This window comes from Perna viridis, chromosome 6 (assembly GCF_037379345.1).
Source record: "Perna viridis isolate PV_CMFRI_1.1 ecotype Kerala chromosome 6, ASM3737934v1, whole genome shotgun sequence".
In the NCBI taxonomy this organism is placed as follows: domain Eukaryota; kingdom Metazoa; phylum Mollusca; class Bivalvia; order Mytilida; family Mytilidae; genus Perna; species Perna viridis.
The window spans coordinates 18946886-18959813 of NC_142450.1; the positions used below are offsets into that span (position 1 = coordinate 18946886).

The 12928-nt window shown below is 31.5% G+C and overlaps 2 protein-coding genes across 2 annotated transcripts; one reads left to right on the forward strand and one right to left on the reverse strand.

The window, feature by feature from the left end:
* Positions 1–1905: 1905 nt before the first annotated feature.
* Positions 1906–4888, reverse strand: LOC148613942 (uncharacterized). The gene is made up of 5 exons (XM_088586140.1): positions 4852–4888; positions 3594–3829; positions 3173–3262; positions 2562–2711; positions 1906–2247 (listed from the first exon to the last, which is right to left on the reverse strand). Exons 1-5 carry the CDS (start codon positions 4852–4854, stop codon positions 2055–2057), a joined length of 672 nt encoding a protein of 223 aa, XP_088442266.1. The 5' UTR covers positions 4855–4888; the 3' UTR covers positions 1906–2054.
* A 277-nt stretch (positions 4889–5165) lies between these two features.
* LOC148613943 (uncharacterized) lies at positions 5166–7792 on the forward strand. The gene is made up of 5 exons (XM_088586141.1): positions 5166–5187; positions 5461–5591; positions 5814–5915; positions 6303–6482; positions 6902–7792. Exons 1-5 carry the CDS (start codon positions 5185–5187, stop codon positions 7134–7136), a joined length of 651 nt encoding a protein of 216 aa, XP_088442267.1. The 5' UTR covers positions 5166–5184; the 3' UTR covers positions 7137–7792.
* Positions 7793–12928: the final 5136 nt, after the last annotated feature.

Consider the following 12928-nt stretch of genomic DNA (forward strand, 5'->3'; position numbering starts at 1 on the left):
GCGATACAGGACAACCTTTCAACTGGCAAATGAATGGTCATCGCAAATGTAAACCAGACCTCCCTCTAAGTCGCCATCTAAGATCTGCCGGACACACAAAAAGGATCTCCACAACATGGTTATTACGATAATAAATTCTAATAACAACTGGTCAAAAAGTAAGAGTTTCGAGAATTACGAACAATTTCTTCTGGTATAGCACCATGCAATGCATCAATACACTGAACCACTATCATTTCAGTTTTACTCACATTTCCAGGTTTTGATAAATAAAAATATCTTCGTTCTCGTTATCATTGAGAATTCTAATAAATTGGTTATATGTGCCCCTGATAAATGTACCGTCAGTCCTTGCATCATTCAGCTTCAGAATCAGTTTTAATCTTGAACTTTGTGACTTTATGTGAGAGAAGAATATAGTTTATTCGAAATATATAATATTTATTTTACCATCATTTGATGATATTGAACATATATAGACGTGTATATACGTCTCAGAATGTGACAACTCTTCGATACTGTGCTCCATCGGATCAAATTGATACATGGAAGATTACATAAGCATAGAGCGAAGAGCCAGAAAAGTTCCCAATGATATTAAAGCAGTGAAATTTGTAAAGCAAATTTTTGGTCGTTCCCTCCGCAGTATTCGAACTTGTACCGCTGCGACATCTATGGCAACACCGCCTGCACAAATTCTATCGCCCTAGACCACTCGGCCAGCTAGGCTATAAAAATATACCTTTCGCCGGTCGTAAGATAAATCTAAGGTATTGTATATCACCGACATTCGATTGGGTTCTTTGATTGATCTTTGTTGTGCATTGTTGTGAAGTATAACTGATCATCTTTGGATGGTTCCATTTATTGTGAGGTACGATGCCTGCGCAGTTCACTTCACACAACAAAACCACCGTTACACTAAATTTTTACATGTATTAAAGTCCAAGTTTAATGTGTTGAGAAGATAACTTATGATTGTACACATAGATTGATAGAATATGGAACATAAATGCATTTATCTAGATTTATAACCACACTGATGAAAGGACTGAGTTTTTTTATCGTTCCTGACTACCATTTCGCTTCTCGCACGGACAAAAGGTATAAAGAAATTTAGAGAAATCTTTACCTTTGACTTCATTTCAACATCAAGACTTGTGTATCATTTACAATGATCATTGATATGTTTTAATTTTATTTTGTTCAATAAGTGACAAAACTAAGTTATTAGGAACACAAATTTTGGTGGACTTACGAAATAATATTTAAAATTCTGCAAACTAAATTTTTGTCAAATTTCTGTGATGATGTACAAATACAGTGCCTGAACCGATCCGTACATCAAAAATTGCGATCGGTCATCGATCACCGATCAGTTACTGGTCAGTCATCGATTTGTCAAACAAATCCATTATACCGGTGATCGCACAGCACAGTCACTGTATTTTCCGGGTTTTGTTGTTATCTTTGTCAATTTTACAAAAAAAATTACATAATGTAATAGATTTAAACATCAATTTAAACTTTTATTTTACATTTCTTTTATTTCAAACAGATTTTACGTCATTTTACATAACAAGACTGCGATCAGATCGGTCACCGGTCATCGGCAATCGATCTGTAAGCGATCAATCGGTCAACGATCATTGATCCGTCAAATCGTTGCGCGGATCGGTTCAAGGACTGTAGCACAATCTTTCATAACATTAAAAGTACTTCTCATTATTTACTAATTTTGTGTAAAAGCGTAAATGAGTTATCCACGTTTTGAATTTGTGCCTTTTATCGTCAAGAATTTCATATAATAAGACATTTGTAATACATCGTAAAATGAATAAAGATATTTGTGTTTACATTCTGGAAAATTCTTCTGCGCTACTTCAAGTATAACGAATAACAAAAAAAAGTTTGAATTTTATTACATCGATTCATTAACATCAATACAATGTTTCAATACAAGAAATAAAAATGACACATGAAATGATATTGCACTTGCCTTTTCGTGAAAATTATATCACAGATTTTAAGAGTATGGATTTATTGTTTTTACTTTAAGCTTTGCAACTCATTTTAACACAGCTGCAGGCAGTAGCAACCTTATGTGTAGTGAGCACAAAGCCGGACACTGGACAATGGACGACAATTTTCCTGGAGACGAAGTTTGTTGGTTTGCAATAGTAGTCTACCTTGGTTCCATAATCAAATGCACATCTTTGTCGGAATTCTGCCTTAACTGAAGGGTCACTGTAAATTATAAATATAAAAAAATAAATATTTTTGTTTCTTTGTATGTGTTATTTATTTTTTTCAAGATCTTTGTTGAGTATGACTATTTCCTTTCTAGATTTTTACATACTTTTTATAACCGCTCGATTACCATTATATAAATATTAGGATAACAATGTATGCTAAATACGAAATGAAAACAAAAATATATGGTCACTCCATAATCTATAACTACGGTCACCTGAAAAACAAGGACAAAGAGAGCTTTTTTTCAATACGTCATAGTAATTCATATAATCTGAAATATAAAGTTTTTTTGACTTTACACTTACCCGTTAAGACATTCTGTTCTGTAAAGTTTTTGAATATTGGCCTCCTCATTATTAAAGACAACCTGACAAACTTCATTTCCTAAATTTACGAATTCAATCAATGTTTTGACTTCTCTACACACTGGATGTTTTGTATAAACGTTTGATACACTACAAAAAGAAAACAATAATGAACAAAGTGATACACGTGAGTAGATGGACCTTAGTGTCATGCAATGCATATAACAAAATAGTTATACCAAACATTTTAATGAACTTGAAATGGACCAAATATTTTGAAATACTTTGAAAGATAATCAAGAAAATCATTTTAATGGTAGAACGAAACCTGACCAAGTCAAACACTTGGTGTTTTTTTAAAGCCAGTTCAAATGTATTCGAACATAAACCTTAAATGAACCAATTTGAAAGTACGAAAAGTTTCATTTTAGACGGGTTTCACAGTTATGAAAGAAAATTAATGTAAATATTGATTACAACAATTAATCTTTGCTGTTTTATTCCTGGTGTATAGGTATTTAATGATTTTCGTTTTTGTCATTTATAGAAGTAGGTATTTCATCATCGTGAATAAACGTTGTACACGCAACATTCTTAAAAATATATCTTACGTTTTATCCTTGGCATTGCCTAAACATGCTGCTGAAAGGTGGTTGACAATCACGTCAGGTGCATGGACCAGTTCTTGGATGAATGTAGCTCTAAACAAACATTTTAAGTATATGTATTGATTTAAAACATTACTTAATCATTTGATATAATAAATACCTTATAAGTATTCATTTTGCGATTTTTGTTGTACAACATGTTTGATGTACTAATTTGACTACATACATGTATGATTAACACGTGTTAACTATTTGGATAATAGAAAGAAATAGAATTAAGTACATTGTATATTTCAATAACTGGTAAATGTATCAATTGATTTTTGGCAATCAGCACTATATATAGTCTTTATGATAAAACAGAGTGAAATGAACATAAATGCAGAACTTAGTACATATACATTAAAGTATTAAATAATCGTACTTATTAAAAACTTTATAATCTGCTGGTTTTTCACACATCCAGTTTACTGGAGGAAGACACTGATTGTACATTCCATGGTACTGGTTACATGCTGCCAACGTCCGCTCTTTCAATGGAACAAAATCGAGGAATCTCTGAAGACCTATATTTGGTGAACTTGAATGTCCATGTGGTATTATCAACGAAAAAACCCCGGAAAGAGAGGCTAACATAAAAACAGCAAACATTGACACCATCTGTAATAAAAGCAGATAGTTTTATTCAGTATAATGTGTTTCATTACATTCAAAATGCCATACGAACTAATTGCTGTTCTTAAGTAACAAAAGTAATCAATTATATCCTCCATAATTTCAGGATCAACTATTTCGATAAATTCTGAATGATATGTTTTTGTGGAAGAAACTTCGTTTAAGTTTTATTTTGTATCACAAATTGCTACCTTATACACTAAAAAAGGAAATCAATAAAACATTCATTTCAAGTTTTGCATGTTGTAAAATACTCTTTTCAATAATGACAGGAGATCATAAGTTTTATGCATAACAAGTTTTTAGCTTATAAATGGAAGAAAAAGTCATGATGCACCAAAAAAAGATGACATTATGTTGATATTCAATCCGAAAGCTACTGTAAAAAACAGTCCAGAATAGCCAGGTACATATTTACTTTTATACACAGACAAGGACAATGTATTGATTGGAAATAATAACAATATACAGATGTGACCCAGAGTCGGGGTTACTCGAGACCATTTGCCGATTTCTTTTCTATTCGTGACTTGTATCTTATTTCTATTGATAATAACTATTTTTATAAGTTTCATTTAAATACAACGTATTTATAACATTTCCTTCCTACTACTGATTTCGTTGATCGTGACACATCGATATTCAGGTTGTTGAGGCAGCGATGGTAAAATAGGCGGTGCCATATTTGTATATATTGTCAGTGACAGCACACTAGCATCTAGTATACTGTCAGTGCTTTTTAATTTTTCAAATAAGAAAACTGCTGTACACAAAAAATACAACAGCGTTAAAGAAAGGTCAAATTTATCTTCTAATTGAAATTCGTTGATCAGGATTATAAAATTCGCAAACGCTAGTTTGTTTTGTTTTGGGAGAGGGGTGATAGATATAACAAAACAAGGATAATTTTAGTATATTAAACACAATGTAATAGCAAATAACGTATAGTCATTAAGTATACAAATAACAAAATGGATGAACTTGTATATGTAAAAATTCGATCTTACCATTTTGTTTTGTTCCTGTACTTATCGGAGACTGTTCTTTATGATTCAAGTTTCACATTATCCTACTTTTATAGTCGATTTTTCAGGAAATAAAAACATTTCTTGGAACCAAACTAAGAAATAAACTTAGACCCAATCAGCGATCTTTTTAAAATGGTCTTACGTCATGTGTATACACAGGTGTAATAACATGACGTTTTTAATGGTCTGTTGTTAAGTAGTCAATCACAACTTATAAAACCACAGATGTCAACATTTAGTATATATATAACCTATGTAACTACAATTTCCAACATACAAACCATACACTTTGAACAGTTAAGATTCTTAAAAATGGTAAGTGAAATTAAACCTTTATATGATGTTGATATATGATATACACAGAAGGCAATATTCAGTAAGAAAAAATAATTCTATTCCCTTTAAAACAGCAAGAAAGACACCCTATTATTGAATTTTGATGTTAATACATGCTGTCTACGATTAAGTCAGTTTTTGCTGTGGAATAACAATGAATGTTTAAATCATTACGGAGGATGTCTTTAAACAATACGTGCCTCTATTTGATGATACTTTAAAAGGTTCAATTCTCTCTTTTTTAATTTTTAGATTAAGTATCTAGCTATTTGCTTTATCGCATTTACTGCAACTAGTGCCTTTAAGCAAACATGCAAAATTGATCCTGATGAACTGAAATGGTCAAGAGAAAAGATATGTGATCAACATATGGATTATCCACAGTAAGTGAAACTTTTCTTTTCTTTTTATAAGAAAATAAAGAAAACAAAATCTAAAACATAAGAAAATAAAAGAAAAAAAAATAACAAACTATAAACAAATAATCGAATACAAATAATCCAACAAAGACCAAAAAATACTTTAAGCAATATATCGTCATAACGACATACACAAGAGAAAAGGCTATTTCCATTTCTAATGTCATTTACTTCTATTTCTCGCAGTGATACAATAGAAAAGGCGTTACGGAATGATAAAAAGATGTTGGACTTTGTTGAAAATGCTTCAGAATTCTACAATCCAGATTATTCTTACAGTAACACAGAGTGAGTATTATGAAAATAAGTTTATAAGACTGATGTGTAATAATTTCATATAACTTAAACTATTTCTTGCAGACATCGTTTAAATATGTATCTTAAACGTGCCCTAAGTACTTTCTTAATCTGAACAAATTTTCGTTGTTTCCATTTCTTGTCATTTTTCGTTTTAAGACCCGACACGAAAATGACATCAGTTTCATTTTAACTCCTGAAAATAGGAATAAAAAGCTTATAGCAAACTTACATTTTCTTATATGATTTTTAATTTTGTCTCATTTGAAAGACATTATATCTTACACCATACAAAGTATTTTTTACTTAGAAATAGTAAAAAATAAATAAATTGCTAATTAATATAAAATAAATCTTAAGGTATATGACGAATTTCAGAACTTGTGATGCCTACCTAGGAACAGAACAAGATTTCGTACAAAAGAAGGTTGAATGTGGAAATATCTGCCCCGGTAGAAATGTAAATCTGACCACAGTCTGGTACGAATATGAAAACAGCCGTACTATGTGTAAAGTAATTCGTCCATGGCAACAAATTGTTTCCTACACCGAGTGCAAGTAAGTGCAGTGGTTTTGTTTGGTTCAGACATTACATTTAATTGTGCCTACTTGATGTTTTACTAATTTTCATATAAAAATGATGCAATAACCGTTATGGTACTGTACATGAATTTATGTTTTGATTCGTCGCTTTTATATTAATATAGATTATGTATTAACCAAGGTAGATATATTTGAATTAATTTAATTTAAATATAACTGAGCACATTTTTTGAACGTCGGATTGATGGTTCCGGTATTCCATTTTGCGATTTGGAAATCTAACCAATCCGAACCATACATAAACGGGACACTTTATGATAATATTGTTATCTAAAGTCTTTTTAAAGTAACTACTGATGATGTAAAACCTGCCTAATCCGAAAACATATTAATGAATTTAATTTTCATTTCTTTGTATTTTTTTTTTATTTTAGTGAAAAAACTCCGAACGTACCAAGAATGGATAAATCGTTCCGATGTCTACCAGAGAACCCTCTGAGAAGGAAAATTGCAGTCTACTGTCCAGATATCATCCCTCAGTGTAAATTGATGGAAATTGAACTTCCACAACATTGTGCCGCCAGTCAACTCAAATGTATAAAGAAGAAAGAAACCAAAATGGCCATACTTGATTCACTTTTTGCTAATTGGGGTAGTAGTTTCTTTTAAATTTTAAAGTATCGTATTAGTATTTGCTGTTGATCTTTGTTGAAGATTTTGTTTAGTGAACAAATTTACAGGTATCAATTTTCACGGTTACCGAAATTGATAAACGTATATATTGTGAACTACCAGTTTCGAAGGTACCACCGCAAAAATAGCGAAAGTTGGTACACCGCGAAAATTAATACATTGAAATATTATTATTGCACAAGAATTCAGCAATATTTTTTACGAAAGAAAAATGAAAAATGTAAAATCAAACGTTTGTTATGTTATCACAAGTTATGATTAATTTTCCAAAATGACATTTTAACTTTTGAACTAAATCAACAGCAATTGAAACAATGTTAAAAATCTTCAGTTCTAATTTCAAATGTTAAATATAGAAAAGATATAATCCGAAGTTTCCTTGATACAATTAATGTCTCCAGCTTCAATTACAGTCATGGTATAAAGTGTCTAGTAAGAGAAGTGAGTTAAAGAGGAAGGAAGTTTCAATCATTGTGAAAATATGGGAGAAATGAAATCTATGAACTGTTGTACTGTGATATGATGTATTTGTGTATGCGTAAAACAGAAAGTGGTTTAAAAGTGCAATATTATGTCTTCTGTGTTGATGTTATTTATTTTGTATGCTCATTCATTATCATCATTGACTTGCCTTTTCCTGATTATTAAAATGATTTCTTCTAATTAATCTTGTGTATTTAACTATCGACTGTAAAATCGAGAGAAAAATTTTCCCTTGAAAAAAAAAGCAAACAAACAAGCACAAACAAACAAACATAAAAAAAAACGGAAAAATAAAATTTACAACAACAAAAACAAAATCAACAAAATAACAACAAAAGGAAGACAAAGACAACACAGAATCATTGGAATATAAAGTAGTGTCATATCTACAAATAAACACTGAAAATCTGGGTTTTTCTCGATTAAGAATTCAAAAATATGATTAAAAAAATAAATATTTCTACAAAAAACGTTAGTCGAAATTTGGTTTTATACTCTTATCATTAAAGGTAAGCCCTAATTACGTCTATTTCGGCTGACACCTTAGTCATTACAAGAATGTTGATATTATTGTAAATTGATTATGCGACTTTAACTAGGATGCTGAATATAACCATAGACTGATATAAAATTGTTATTCAATTTTATTTAGACTTTCATATTTAAGCTTTAAAAATAATCATATAAGAGTTTCATGTAAATATGTGCATTAATTTTCTATTCGAGTTTAACATGAGTAGGAAAATCAGCCGTAGACATTGGAATAGCAATTGAAAAAATTAAGATATTAAAATATATTCCATTCCATTAGTCATGTTTCAATTCGATGTACCCGTCTTGGTGGTTCCAGGGCAGCATGCTTGTCAGGAGTGCGAAAGTTTGTCGATCCAAGACTGAGTTACATTGAAGTATTAATTGTATCTCCGCGAAGTACACGGAAATTAAGTGACGATTGTTCGGCTTGGAGTCAGTATGGTGTGCCCGACTGAAAATGAATAGCATACATGTATACCTATGAGTCAGAATTAAGATCCCAGTTAGGCTGTCAGGCTAAAACAAGGCATTGTTTGATCGATTGGTCAATTGTTATCATCCTGAGATGGATTAAATATCCGTTACAGACATTAAAGCATAATCAAACGCCCATTTACACAATCATTTGGTGAAGCCCAGATATAGTGTTCTATCTTCAAGTTTATACCTTATTTATACTATTTATTGATGTATGTCATAGTTGACTACTTAGGAATGTAAAAGAATACGTTTTTTTTCTAAATACAAGTCTCATTTAAGTTTTGGGTTGCACTGGATTGTTTTACATGAATGTAAGTCATTTCAATTTGCTACTATTATAAATGGAGGCAGAAACGCTATATCAAGTTTGAACATAACTGACAAACATGCATTTACAACTGGCCACCTGTCAATACATGTGCAAGTTTCCGATTAGCAAAGCAGAGACCGTTCCGTGGGCATACCTTTATAGGTTGATGGATTTTCAGTCAGAATTGTCAACTATCCTTTCATCTGTAGCAACATCCCTTCAGCACCTGCGTATAGAAATTTTATATCATATCTCCAACATTATGCCTTAGCTTGCCGTTATTAAGCAGAAGTTTTGTATCGCACTAGACTTCTTACAATTTGGATTCTGTAACAGAGTTATGTTTCTAAATCATTGGAGTAATCACTACAGAAGTTTAATTATCATTATGAACTCGGGGATCGTTACGGTCCATTCATATGCACAATAAAAAACTGATTAGTACAATATGTAAATCTTTTCCTTTCCTCTTTCGTTTACCTGAATTTGACTTGTTATGGTCAACTCGACTGGGGTTTCTAGAAAAGCAGAGGACGCTTACTCTACCGGTGCACATGGTCCACGCTCCCAGTTTTTAGTGGAGTCCGCCGAGTTGCTTATTTACTCTTGTTACGTTGTATGTATTATTTTAGTTAATATATTGTCTTGGTAGTGTTTGTATATTTCTCTTGTCTGGTGTTGTACCTGGATTACATTCTTTTGATTTCCGCTATCATCTTGGTAATCCGACTAGTTTGAAGGAAGAATAATAAAATAATCAATTGGTTATCATGAATAACCAAAATATGACAACGAGTGCCGAAGATAGTTGTTCCACGGTCGAATTAAATCTCAATGTATTCCTCCATTATTCGTACTGTCAACATTGGTTTTAGTTTTGTGAATGGCGGATTGTTTTTTTTCTGACGTTTTATCTAGTAAAAGTCCGAGAGTGAAATTACCTTTTTTGGCCCACAGTGTGAAATATTGGAATTTTTTAAACTTAGAATATTCGGGAAAAACACTGCATTTATATAATAAAATATGATAAAAGCATTGCTACCTGAACTATATCTTGTCTACTATTACATGTTGATAGAGTATGTCCTGGAATTTCACCTTGCTTGCATTTGGTTTATTGGACGATTGTTGTCGTTGTTGTAGTTGTAAAATGAAGAATTTGACAAACAGCTATCTATGAGGATGAAACTAAAATTTCGTACTTTAAACTCATATTTTGGGATCGTTCGCATGTCATGGGGTTGGTATCCTTCCATAATTTACTGAAAAATCAAATTATAAATTTATTTTATTAGCGCTTATATATCCCATTTGTTTTTGAAAAAGAAAAAGAAAAACAAATAAAGCAAGTACTGAAAACATAAAAAAATTTTAAAAAAATTTAGGTATTGGTCTGTTTAAAAACCAAGCGTGATGTTAATTCATATCTATAGATAACCGAAGAAACTGCTCAAATACAATTTTACGTCCTAAATAACTCTTACTGCTTTCATTTTCTTGATCTCCTTTACATCATGAAGTATTTGTTTGACTGGTTACAGTGCAAAAAGTTTTCACAGGGAATTTCCACGTACATTCCAGTCCCAGTTTTTAGTGGAGTCCGAGTTGCTCATTCACTTTTGTTACTTAGTAGGTATGATTTTAGTTACTTTACGTTCTTTGTTGTGTATATTTTCCATGTCTGGTTGTTGTCCCTGGATTACATTCTTTTGATTACCGCTATAACCTTGGTTCCCTTGATTACAAGAGTAAACGCGACCACATTTTGATTACTAATATCTTCAGTGACAATAATATTTCCTCCTTCTGAATAATTTCCAATCTTACAATTTTAGGATTAATAAATGCATCAATAATTGGCATTAAACTTCTGCGTTATTTTAAAACTGATCAGTATTTAAAGAATGAAAAAAATATTCATAACAGTTGACACGCGTCAATTTATTGTTTGTCTGATTTTCTATACCAATATAAGTTAGATATATTATTTTAGAACTATATAAAATAATCTCTACTTTTATATGAAAGTAAAATTTCGTTTTTTTAAAGTGTGTAACAAACTTTACCTTATCATCAATTAATAAATCAACCGTAAAATCACAATATACAGGTAAACAAAAATCTATTTTCAAAAGAAGATAATGTTTTCTATTGAAGTGGACATGAACACGTAAAAGTTTTCCAAAACTGTTAATTGTTGCAGTTTTAAAGCGGCGGACCATCGAACAATTTGCCCAGTCTTTGAATCACATTATGGCGTTTTAAAGCTATGAACGGGTTACTTTCTAGCATACACGTAGCTTTTGACATACATTGCCCTATGTTATAATACAAACGTTGAATATAAAAGCGCGAATAAACTTCTGCTGCTTTGAGTCTGTTCTAAATGGACCTGTCTGATATAAATGTTGCATAGAGTTGGTGAGAAAGGGTCCATATGAAGTACTCATCAGAGACCATGTGAAAGTGGTTACTCAATCCACATTCATTTGATATTCGTTTGAAATTCATTTGACATACATTGGATTTTTTTGAAAATACAATAATGTTTTTTTCAGCTACATTTGCAGAAACGGAATCAATGTTTTTTTTTTTTTTTTTAAAGCGAACAGCCAATTTATTCAAGCTAGATCTTTAGATCGGCGAGAGACTTAACATGTAGGACCAAACATATATGTTTCTAACTTTCTCTTTTCCAGTTTTGCCTCAATTTTGTAAAGCGTTTTTATTATTGATAGATGTACTTGTGTTTTTTTCACTACATCTTTAAATCTCCAAATCACGTGGTTTTATAAATCATCCAATTTAACACAACAGGAAATAAAAGAGTACAAGATGTTATCCCGTTGTTACTATAACAAATATTTGTGAATCACTACGAAATCTTAAGAAAATCATTCTAATCTGTATGGAGATCAACATCCCGACTAATTCTGCGTCCTCTATTGAACAGCCAAGTTTACACCCTCGTGAAAACATTTAACAGAGGACTACTAAAATATAACACTGATTTTGAGTCTGCCTTGCTTCAATTATTGTTTTCAGTAAAATGAATTAACTGGATGAAGGGTTCATGGGATGTAGTTTGGTATATTTTTGAATGCATACCAGAAAGAGGATATTTAATAAATCGAGTTGATCCATCCCTGGTTTTCAGTAGTTTATATCTAACACTTTAAGCATCAGACTACTCCCCTCTACCAAATTCGTACCCGTACTATTATACAAACACGATGAAAATGACGGATAATTCCTAGCATGAGGGATTACACCAAATCACCAATTTGGAGATTATATCGCCACATATTACTAGAAATGTTTTCAATCGCGTCAAGGAGGGCGAATTCCTTGAATTGCCAGTCGTTCAACTATCGACAACAAGTCTTTCAAAACTATGATGCATTGACTTGTAACTTTTAGTATTTTTAAAACATTTTCACGTGCACAGGAATTTATACAGCTTAATTTAGAAGCTGTTATCAATCATTATGTGTGTCATAAGGATGAAATATTTACTTCATATATTCTAGTTAAAACTACAAGGAAAATACACGCCTTTAGGTTAACTGATCTTTTAATGATGCAGGATAAAAATGTGTTCCCTATTTTCTTGTACGCCTTTTCTTAGATGTTAACATCAATATTGTAGTATCGTTTACGAGAAGTTGTGAAAGACAATCATCAAAGCTGGCCTAAAAAGCGTCTTGACTGGCATCAACCCTTTATTTACGCATAGTCAATTAAACAACCTAAATGTAGACTAGAATTGCCCAGTATTCGTCATACTATGGATACTAACATTTACATGGTTTGAAAGACTAAAACATCTTGGTTTGTCACACATCTATGGTATTGATTACATGCTGTCTAATTTTCGTGAATTTTAGTTACAATAACATTTATTGTTGCATATTGGATGCGAATTCATCGGAGGAAATTAATGGCGATAAAAACTTATTTT

What these genes read in the sequence shown, in the direction of transcription:
- LOC148613942 (XM_088586140.1), bottom strand. An exon ending in GATTATAAAGTTTTTAATAA is followed by an intron (nt 3,263 to 3,593) that starts GTACGATTATTT and finishes ATGTTTGTTTAG; the next exon opens with AGCTACATTCATCCAAGAAC. An exon ending in GGCAATGCCAAGGATAAAAC is followed by an intron (nt 2,712 to 3,172) that starts GTAAGATATATT and finishes TTCTTTTTGTAG; the next exon opens with TGTATCAAACGTTTATACAA.
- LOC148613943 (XM_088586141.1), top strand. An exon ending in TATTCTTACAGTAACACAGA is followed by an intron (nt 5,916 to 6,302) that starts GTGAGTATTATG and finishes GACGAATTTCAG; the next exon opens with AACTTGTGATGCCTACCTAG. An exon ending in GTTTCCTACACCGAGTGCAA is followed by an intron (nt 6,483 to 6,901) that starts GTAAGTGCAGTG and finishes TTTTTATTTTAG; the next exon opens with TGAAAAAACTCCGAACGTAC.